General features: G+C 44.7%; 1 protein-coding gene across 1 annotated transcript in view; it reads right to left on the bottom strand.

The window, feature by feature from the left end:
• CCDC68 (coiled-coil domain containing 68) overlaps positions 1-4,040 on the bottom strand; it is a 24,989-nt gene extending 20,949 nt beyond the window's left edge. The window contains exon 1 of the mRNA XM_026076925.1: positions 3,977-4,040. Coding sequence (XP_025932710.1) covers positions 3,977-4,040 — 64 coding nt within the window. The remainder of the gene's footprint in view (positions 1-3,976) is intronic.
• Positions 4,041-11,021: the final 6,981 nt, after the last annotated feature.

Genomic DNA, 11,021 nt, shown 5'->3' on the forward strand with positions numbered 1-11,021 from the left:
GGGATGTGCCGCTCCTCTCTCGGCTCCCTGCAGACGCTAAGTGCCCGCAGGGCAAAGTCGGGCTCGCTTTGCTTCCCCGTTTGCTGAGCAAACACCAGAAAGGCAGGGCCCGGCATCCAAGTCCGGCTTCACCGAGCGAGCGGGGCCAGAGGCCGAAAGCGTTGAGGCGGGCTGCGATATTTCACATTTTCAGCCCTACCCTGCAGCCGAGGAACGCGGGCTCCAGTCTGGTCGCTTCATTTTCTCTTAGCGCTGAAGGAAAGCGGAGCAAAACGCAGATCGACGTAGCTTGGAAGCTAYGTACAAAACTGTTTGCAAACCCCGCTGCGGGAAATCTTTGCAGGGCTTAAGATTTTAGTGCTTTGCAGCTTGACTGTTAGAGCCAAGCAGGGAAATAGGGTGGCGTCTGCACACCTCTTTTTTATGGGGAGGACGGTTTCAGGTGACTTATAAAATAACGCTCTTATCCGACACCCCAGGTATCAGTAGGCTGCCACAKCCGCGCTATCAGGGCACCAAACGTGTGCTCCAGCCCTGCCGACGGACGCAAAAATAGGCTCTGTGCAATGTCTCCTAAGCTGCCACATCAGCCACTCGCCACGACACAACGCTATTTCTATAGGCAGTGCGTATACCTTTCTATAGGCGGTGCGTATACCTGCCCCAAACGAAGGGGGAACAGCCCAAGTCCCCCAAATGGCCGAGACCTTTGAGGTCTTAGCGACTGCTAGACAGTTTCTTCCGAGGGACTAACCTGAGCCCTTAACGCGTGCGACAAGCAYGTGGCAGAGGAGGCTAACGAACCCGCTCATTTAGGTCAGAGGCTCAGTCTTGCCCTTGGATTCGTCGTTCCTGATTGCCGCATCCTGTTTTGATTCAGCTCCTGCAATGCTCGTCGCTTTTGCGTACGATACGTAGGTCAACTCTCAGCTCTTAGAACTTGCTCAATTAGGCAACAATTTAATGTTGTTATTCAAATGTCTGAGTTGTACCTTAATTAAAAGAAAATCAGTTACAGACACAAACTCATTAAAAAGAAAACCAAAAAATGGATATTTTGGTATAGGCTGTCCCTCAAAACTCAGTTATGAGTTTTCATGAGTAAGGCATTAAGCTTATTTGCAAATTCTGGGGTCTGGACCAAACCCTGTTGTATACAACAGAGAGAAACTTTGTACACGTTGTGAAAGAGGCTTAAAAATTATTATTTCTCTATCGAAAATATAACCAGCAATTCACCTGCATCACTTGCTCTCTGTCTGCATGGCGGCTGTTTCAGTCGAAAAGCAGCAGCGATTTCTATTTTTGTATTTCAGACGTGATAACCATGGTCATCGCTGGAGGGGGACAATAGGGGTTTCTCAGGACAACAGCACCATGGCACGGTGCGGGCTCTCCCCCCCTTGCTTCCCCTTTCCTGCTGTGTCCCGGCATGCTCTGGAAAGTCGCAGCAGGATGCTATCTGGGAGGGCCGTGCCGTCAGGACCCTTCCTTTCCTTCAGGGAAATGTAGCGCAGGTATTCATTTGGCAAAATCTCATTTTACTAGATTTGACATAGGGATCTATTAGACGTCTGATAGTCTAAAAAGAAACAACTGATAACTTCTGTGATGTGGATTTTTCTCCACTGAGATCTCGTCTAACACCAAATATATATAATTAGGGCAAATGGTATAATTCCAAATTTACTTATGTGCTTTAGTTCTGTGTTTTAAGGGGCTTTCAAATAGGGAAGAAAGGAGTATAAAAAATAAAAATCTTGTACTGCAAACTAAAGTCGTATTTAAAAGAAATCTGGACAAGTTATACTAACAACTTAGAGATGCTCATGAACTGTGAGAATCTTACTGCATTATGAGACGCAGGGAACCACACTGAAATATATTTTATGATAGGAGCGTATGGTTGGATCTTTAGAGGAGGAGAAAATGAAGGGAGCAAACCTTTCCTTTTTCTTTCAACCGCAGAGGCTTGAAGTGAAAGATAATGCTGCAAACACAAGTACACACAACACTGATTTGAAGAAGTGCCTTTTTCACAGAGCTCGCTTTTCAGAAGATCACTGAAATGCTGTCCTTTTTTCTCCCCAGCTAACGCTGTTTCTGCCTGTTAATTCAGTTTCCTCCTATCTTCTGGGTGTAACAGGAGAGACCTATGGGCTTTGGCAATCAGATATTAAGTCTTAATTAGCATTTGGCATTACATCACTTCTCAGGTCAGATGTTGTTAGCAATTGCCTTAGTGGGAAGTTTGCTGATTAATAYGGCAAAACACATTCCTTTTTGGGAACCAGTTTGGTCTGACTCATGCTTCTTCCAGTCACAATATATAACCTGGCTATTTCCTGTAGGCCGCTGGAATCCATACGTCCCGATACATTGCTACTCATTTTGCTAGTTTATTTTACCTTTCAAATCTCACGGGTATTTTCGCTACCTGCTCCCCAAATAACTTACCCGAAGCCAGCTTTTGTGCTGTTGCGCGGCGCGAGGGCTCGCGGTAAGGCCGGAGATGGCACAGGGCTCCGCGCTGCTTCCCGCGGGAGGACCGATGACACAAGCGCTGAGCTCACCACCTCGCCGGCACCCAGGAGAGCCTCCGACTCCAACCGAACGGCTCCTGGAGCCTCCGGCAGCGCAGGGCGAGGGCTTGAAGGCATTTTCCTGCTATCACATTGTTTCGATGGCTGATGTCTGTGYCCATCTCCGAAGGAGCTTGCTGGCAGCCACCAAAATTACCCAGAAACGTAAAGAATGTGTTAGAGAATGTCACAACTATCGAGTAACATATATGTTAGCAAAACTGCTTGAACAACTTTTGCATGCCTATAAATATTAAGCATTTTGTGTCGATGCACTGGCACCGGAGAAAGTGTCCTAAATTGTTCAAGCTAATGCTCAAACTAAACAGTAATAATCCTTCAACAAGGAGCAAAAGACAGCTCTTTTGCCTCAAGTGTTTAATAGTCACCAGGGAAGCCTGGTAATTAATTTATTGCTTTAATTATACTGTGTGTTAACTGTTCCTGTCAATGTCTTTTTAAGATAAGAGTTTTGTTGCATGAGTAGTTTGGGCAAGAATAAAAAGAGTTCTTCTTATCTTGCCTACACTGAAAACATAACATTAGCAAGAAAATGAAGCCCTCACTCTTCCTGTATTTTATAGAGACATTTTAAAAGCATTTAACCAAGACTAGGAAATGTTAGCTTACTCCCGACTTAATAGTTCCTCTCACAATATTTGTTATTTGAAAATGAAATAAATATTTGCGTCTGGTCTAACCAACCACTAATTTGAATTCATTAAATAGAAACCAAAGCTTGAAATCTGTTTCTCCCATTTCATATGTACAGAAGAGCTTGTGAACCAAAAAGCCTGTCATTTTTTTCCCAGATAGATCATTTGCTCTAACAAAATACTTTCTCTATAAMACTTGCTTCACTGTAATTAAAATTAGGGCTGATTATTGGCAAGATTTATGTGCTCTGTTGGTATTAAACAATCCTACRCAAATTTACTTACCTTTTTTAGCAGTCTTATATGAGTCTCATATTATCCAGTTACACTGAAATTGTCCATCTCATTCTTCTGGGAAGTGTGTACTCAAGAGCTGATGTTTAAGACACCTTCACTATTATTATTTATTAAAGGACCTTTCCTTTCCAGTTGCCTTTCCTGGGACAACCAACCATGTAATGGATGTGGATCTCTGAGGCTCAGCCAGAACAAGGTCCTGCCAGCTGGTGGCACATATCCACTGTGTCCTGGCCATGTGCAGGCCCGGAACAGACAACGGAGAATGAGTGGTGCCTGGAAGAAAGTGTTTATTTTTTTCTGGAAGAGGATCTCTTGTTAGGAAGATAGACTGTCTTTACTCAAAGAAATTCACAGGATTCAGAAAAATTAWGACCTGGATCATTATGGTTGTTTAGACCAAGCTACTGTGATGCATCAGTGCTAATTTTCTCTACTTACTGTAGAGGAAAGTAAGGTCTGAAAATCCTGAATGACCAATTTCCATCTTGATCTCCAGTGCCATAATGCGCATCATACCTGACTTAGGTATTATGAACATAGCCCTTAGAGAATACTTTGCTGTGGATCTGTACCGTAAAAGGTTCCTATTAACAGTAAATGTATTTCCATCTGTATGTGACAGATATAGATATAGACCTACTGTGAACTAAATGTTAGCACACAACAAAAACAGTCTGCAGTTACCTACATAGTCAAGAAATTATGTAATTACCATCATAATATAATTTAAATTATTTACCGAAAGCAGCTGTATGGCATAATAAAGCAAAGACAATTCACATTAGCAGGAGGGAAGAACGAAAGTATTCCAATACACATTCCARTTCTACACAACAGTAGATGGTGACAAGTACGAGCCATGCCGGGGCTGATCGCCACGCTTGGGACTACATCAGCCACTTGCTCCGTCTACTCCCATCAGGGACCTGAATGGGAGAAACCCAAGATCTCAGCATAGTATGCGAAAGTGAACATAGGATTGTGGAAGGAAGGGTAAGGAGGAGAAGGCTTGCTTCAGACACCTTAAATCAGTAAGCAAACAGTACAGACCCATCAACACTGCTTTTGTTCAAAAGAAGTTAAAACACAAGCTGATGGGCGAGAGAGRCATTTTACTTGCTTATCGCTGTTACCCATGTTGATATTAACCCGAGGCTGATGTTTATRGGAACCACTGTCTTAAAGGGTATTTTTTTCAGCAGTTGTGTGCTCAGCGCTGATGGCACATCAGTCCTGTTCTGGTGTTTTAGGCATCCAAAAGTGGAGGGTCCCTTTATTTAGTGGGGAATTGCTATGATACTAGTGAACTTTTTTTATCTTCATAAGTGGTTTTGTTTTTAGAAAATACAAKTATTTTCATGGTCTGATGCTGAAGAAGAATATCCAAGACATGTTTTCTGGCCTGCATCAACACTCTGAAAGGTAACAACCGATTCAGTGATATTTTCTTACCTACTAACAAATCAAGCTGCCTTCTTGCATTTTATGTTTTAAGGTTATGGTTTTCTCTTGCTTCAGACTTCTTTCCCTCTTGAACATCGTGGAATACACAAACGTATAAATCTCCTAGAATTTACATTGCATCGGGTGTGTCTGCAATTGCAGGAAATACATCCTCTACTTGAATCTGCCTTTCACAGCCTTGGGTCACGTTATCTGTACTTCAGCTGTAATGTTGCTGTATGATTAAAGCTTTTTCTGCAGAGTTGTGTGAAGCAAGAAATTTCAGTCCAGAAAACCATGAGATGAGCAAGCACTGCTGCATCTAACTATCACTTTGCTACGGTAAGAATCCACAGCCTTGATGACTATACACCGGGTTATCCCGGAGGAAGTGAGTTGGAGTGCATGACTCCAACCCCACCACTCAGAAAGGCGTAACCCAAGCACCGCTGTCCTCCAGAAAATATTGAGTCATGAAACCTCTGCCAAAGTTAAGTGCCAAAGCCAGACCTTCCTTACAAACAGACATATGGTGCTTGCTCCCCAGCTCTGCTTGCCCATCTCCCCAGCTTCCATCTAAGAGCGTCTAAGTGGTTCAGACGYGTCTCCAGGTGTGAGGTACCGGCTCTCATCCCTCCTCTCTTCAGCTGCAGGGGATACACACATCCCTCTCTTTCCAGAAGAGTGCAGTAATGCCCAGATGAAAGGTTTTCTAAGTAAGTGCTGCATTTCTTCAGGTATATAAGTTTCCCTCTTGCAGGGACAGCCAATATTCAAAAACAGGGAGAGAATGCAAATACATGRCTTAGGACACCCTGCCTATACATGAGAGATGCGCGTTTAAATCATTCAAGCAGAAGGGGGATCCGAGTCGTGGTTTCCGCTGGGCAGACTGAGCGAAGGGCTGGCACCATCCTTCTGCCTGTGCTTCCAGCTGGCCTGCGCCCAACAGAAACGCTCCAGCAGCTCTTGGGCATGAGATAAGCAGGGCAGGGCCCGATCCATGAGTCCTAACGTGGCTGAAACAGGATTGAAGGGTCAGCACCATGGAGATACTCCAAAGCAAATATTAGGATATCCTAGAACTTTATTGGGAGAAACGCCTGTGCGTACGACTTGAGGGGCTTCCAAATTTGGGGAGGTTTTGAGGGTACACAATCTGTCCTTGGTTTCTTAAAGCAACAGTTAGATAAGACATCTAATTTTTTTCTGTAGCTTTAGCCTCTGGGGATCTTCCTGCACTGGAAAAATCCTTTTTATTTAAGCATTGCTCAGGTGCTCGAAAAGGGTGCCCACGAGCGCTTTACTGAATTGGGGCTGGAGTCACTGTACGTAGACACCGACATCTCACAAGGATTTAGGAATGCTAYTGGGTATGAACGTGGCAGACTCGGTCTTGAAAATATGAAATCATCATTCTAGCCACAGAGCAACTCATTTCAGTCGAAAGAGAGTTCTCAMAACCTTTGTATGGAGTTATCTCAGAGATTACAGTTGCACAGCGCAGTCCTGTGCCACGTTACTTCTTCAGATCCAGGGAAACGGGGGATCTAAATGAATACTTACGCCACTTTTGATCCTGTCAACCACCTCATTTTCCCACGGATTTTCAAGCAGTTTTGTTATCAAGTGTTTAAGTGAAAACACTGTGTAAACAGTATGGCTGCAAAACAGGTTTGGACCCTTACTAACCTTCCCTGTGGGTAACAGGTATTCGGTAGTCCATAGTTTGGGAACAGCTGGATTTAAGCTACCATTTCAAATCATTACTGATGTTATTTTCTGAGTGGCAGTTTGTATATAACTCTTTTTTTTTTTTGCTTGGAACTGATTTCCCTTTCATACCTTGGCATTATGTTCAGAGCTCTCGTGCCAGGAAATACTGTGCCAGTAAATGTCAGATGGGAAATGAGAAAACTACTCGAAAACTTGCAAAAATGCAGTAAAAAGCTGTTTAAAAATATATTTTTGGTATATTTTTATAGTCCTTAGATTTATTTTGATAGGTTGTAGTACAGGGAGCCCACCTGCCAGGCGCGACGGCTCTGCGTGCTTGGCGCTGCTGCGGCCGGGGCGGCGTGCATGACTCCGCGCTTGCCTCAGCGTCTTATCGGGATAGTAGGAATTCTTGAATTTTAAAATAAAATTGTCCACGCAAATTTAATTTCATAGAGTCCATTTAGTTTGAATTTCCATCCAACGGTGTCCTTTCTCTCAGCACAATAAATATATATGAATAATGAATTCTCCCAAACCAATCACTCAGCGCAGACTTGCTTGAGCAGGTTCAGTGAATCGATCACTTGTGTTTGGAGGCAGTCATTAAATTCCCTTCTGTTCATCTGCTTCCCACAGGACTGGTCTGCTCTCCCCGTCAATCTCGCTCTCCCCATCCTACAGCTGCTGCTCTGGGTCTTGATTTTGATAAACAATCTGTTAGCTGAAAATGGAGCCCCAAGTTACTGTAGCTAAATTATAATTATTCTACTCATCAGAAAGCTAGGCTTAGAAAGAAACATATTGAAAAATGACAGACAGTGATAAATTTGGGGTTTCTGTACTAACAGTTTTGAAAATGTGCCACTTCCATTTAATTCTGCATTTGTGAAATGATAGCATTGCTTACAGCTCTTTACACCGTACCAGATTTTGTCTCTTAGATGTGGCATTGCAGAAGTGACGTGACAAAATCATCTTGGCCTCTCATTGGAAAAAAACCACCATCATTTTAGCTGTAAAAACCTCCACAGTATTTAATGACTCAACTCCCATAGGGTCCAGGACCACGTCCTCACCTCTCCCATGCTGCCTTTGCTCCGTGCTCCCACGTGGCCTGAATACACTCGTTTGTGGGCTACAGTCCTGGCAGCAAAACCAAATGCAGATCCTTATGGTGGGACTTGGTTCACAGGTGAGACTTGTCAGCTGAGGTGTCTTCACRCAGGACAGCTGTTGAGCTTACCTTAAAGCAGACGTGGACATTTGCTGGCTGAATTGCAAACTGAGATGTATATCAGCTGTGGGAGCTTAGACACTTAACTTGCACCCCAACTCTGAGATTTAGGTGTCCTGTTTTGCAAACTGAATTTTACCTCTAAAAGTCTAAGGATCTAAAGCATGCTGTCACCTAAAAAAAAGTTTCCTGTTAGCCTTTCTGTGTGATTTTGGAGATTGGAGTTCTCTGTTCTGTTCTTGTAACCTGTAGACTTTCTGGTTTGGCTATAATCMATGTGCAAGATAGTATCGGGTATTTGCAAGCTCCGACTTTTCATAGTTTATGCTCTTATTTAATATAGCAGATGGGTAGCTGGCAAGGAGGTGAAACATTCAGAACGAAGGATGTTGCAGCACCTGGGGATTTTTGTTCATTTTCTTTGAACCACCTATTAGTCAGGAATACAGGGACTGGACTACCATGATTTGGAAGAGATAAGGCTATTGATCCAGGCATACATGACATGCTAAGTACTCCACTTTTACCAGGAGGAACATTTTATTAGCAATGATAGCCATTCATCATTCTCTTCTATTAAAGGCAGAGCTGTAGTCTTTCATTTGAAAGAAGTTGTACAGGAGTTATAAATGGCTGTGCTACCACATACATTTTTATTGCCTTAAGCAGGATTGCTCTTTAGGTGTCTGGAAGACACGTGGCCAATACCTGCTCTCAGGACACACTGTCATGGGAGAGCGGCACCAGGCACYGGGATATTGCTCACTTCCCGGCCTCCCCTGCGCATATACGCATGGTACGGATGCTCTGCRCAATTAGTGAGGAGCTTCCCTGTGGGACATGACACAGTTCGCATTCAGGCATGGCTAAGAAAGAGATGACAGCACGATGCATGCCATTACCAAAGCACGGGTGGAGATTTCCGTCTTCTGCCTTTAATTCCATGGTTTGAAGTTGCAGTTGCAAACTGAATGATAGGACCTGAGGTTCAGGCTGAATCCCGTTTTCCCTGCAGACAGGTGAGCTATGTTCTGCGGTTTCCTGACGGTGTCRTATATCACATGCTGTGCTGTTTCTGAAACCAGATCAAGAAACAAATACTAAGAACCCTAAATAATGGTTGGCAAAGCTAAAGGACTGACCAGCTTCAAAGGCCTTTTGACCAAAAACTGTTTTTTTGTTGCTGCAATGTTATGTTAGTATTTATTCCTTGATTATTTAATTTGGGAGGCTACATGGCAGTATTGATTTTGTTATCCTATTTAACATATTTAATCATTTTAAATTTACCACTCTGTACTTCTTTGTGTGATAGAGCTTCATATCATTTAACTGAACAAAGTTCCCATTTTGGCTTTGCTAAGAAGATTTTGTTTGCTAAAAGATTTTTTTAAGCATCTTTGATTTCGAGCAGGGGAAGCTCTGAGGTTCTGAAATAGTCCCATCCACCACCTGTCTTCCCTGGAAACAGTGAAGGGATTTTTTTCTTGTTTGCAGAGATAGAGAAAGAAGATTGAGGATTTAACCGTGGTGGTGAGTAAGGAAGGAATGCAAACTCGATGAGCTGCTGCCTTTTCAAAGGCTGAGGAATTCGCAGCTGTGTGTAAGGTATGAGGGAGGTGGGGCCGGTGGAGACGTGTGGAGCCCGTGTCATACGTCCATGCCYGCGGTGGCACTCGCCAGCTCTTCCAGCGATTCCTGGTGAGCAGCGTTACAGAGGGAGCTGAGAGGCGGGGTGAGACTTGTTTTTGTAACCCCTTCTTGCACGTTGTTTGCAAGGGCGAGCAATATGCCTGACACACGGACACAGTTCAGGTTAGAGCAGGGGGTAGATCCGTGGTAACCACTGGCGGTGGTGTGAAGGCTTGAAAACAACATGAATGACACACGTGAACGCCTGACCACAACCTACCGGTTCTGTCCCCATTTCCTCGCACTGGCTCTGGCATGCAGCAAAGGTGCCAGCGGAGGTGTCGTTCCCYGGCAGCTCATCCAGGCTGCGGCTTTCCAACTTCCCAAACTTGCACTGGAGCTAACACTTGGGCAACCACCAAGGAGCTCCCAGTTTACAGCTACATCCGTTCTCGGGTCCAGACTACTGCCTGGCTGCACAAGTCCTATTGCAGGTCAAAGGAAGGAGACAAGATCATGTGTCTCAGAGTGGTGAGGAGGGTGGGATGGTGACAGCCCAGCTTATCTCCCATGAGCTTAAAGCACTGAAGAAGCATGTCCTGATCCCAACCTGCTCAGCCACAGCTCCTGCCTGCGAGGGGGAAGGTGAACACAGAGTGGCTGGAAACGTTCCTCCCTTCCATTTCTCTTGGAAGTCATCATCTCCATCCATCCACCCATCCTTCCCTGCATGTTGTCTACCTCTCCCACGTCTTCCTGCCCGTTTACAAACTAAGTTCCTATGTCTGTATGTCCCATATTCTGGGACCTAACTTAAAATAAAAATAATTAAAAAAACAGGGACTAGTTTGCTTCTTGTTCACCATGTTATTTCAGGAGGAGAATAATCTCAGACAACCTTTCAGTAAGTGTGGCCCACGTGCATATTCACCCAGGAGATGAGGAGGACATCAGCTCTCTCTCTGTCCCCARCGCTGCTGGGGGCTGCACAGTGGCTCCACGTGTTTTCTCTAGCCCCGTCCTTACCTGGAGGTCAGGTCCCCAAAAACGGCCAGCTGCCACCTGCCAAGATTGCTACCTCCTGCGCGCTGTGACTCAGGATGCCAGAAGTCTTTGCCACTCGCTAAAAGCCTCTTCATCCTACAAAAAAACACCGATCAAGTGCTGTACTTGCCCCAGAGGCACTTGGCTGCCCTGTTGTCGGTGTGCCGGGAACAGCGCGATGGAGAACCGGGCACGTCGGCACGGGTGGGAGCCTCGGCAGGGGGAAGGCTTTCCGGTGGACAGTAAGGCAGAGTCTGAGAAATAAATATTTGGACTTGAAATTCAACATGAGAAACAAGGCTGATCCAGATCCTGCTTCTGAAATATCCACTTCGAAACAGGGCTGATTTCGAAATCAGAAAAGCCTGCAAAAAGGGGCAGAGACGGGGAAACGCTTTGCGGCGCGGTGGA

The sequence above is a fragment of the Apteryx rowi genome, unplaced genomic scaffold (assembly GCF_003343035.1).
Source record: "Apteryx rowi isolate R43461 unplaced genomic scaffold, aptRow1 scaffold_442, whole genome shotgun sequence".
NCBI classification, from domain to species: Eukaryota; Metazoa; Chordata; class Aves; order Apterygiformes; family Apterygidae; genus Apteryx; species Apteryx rowi.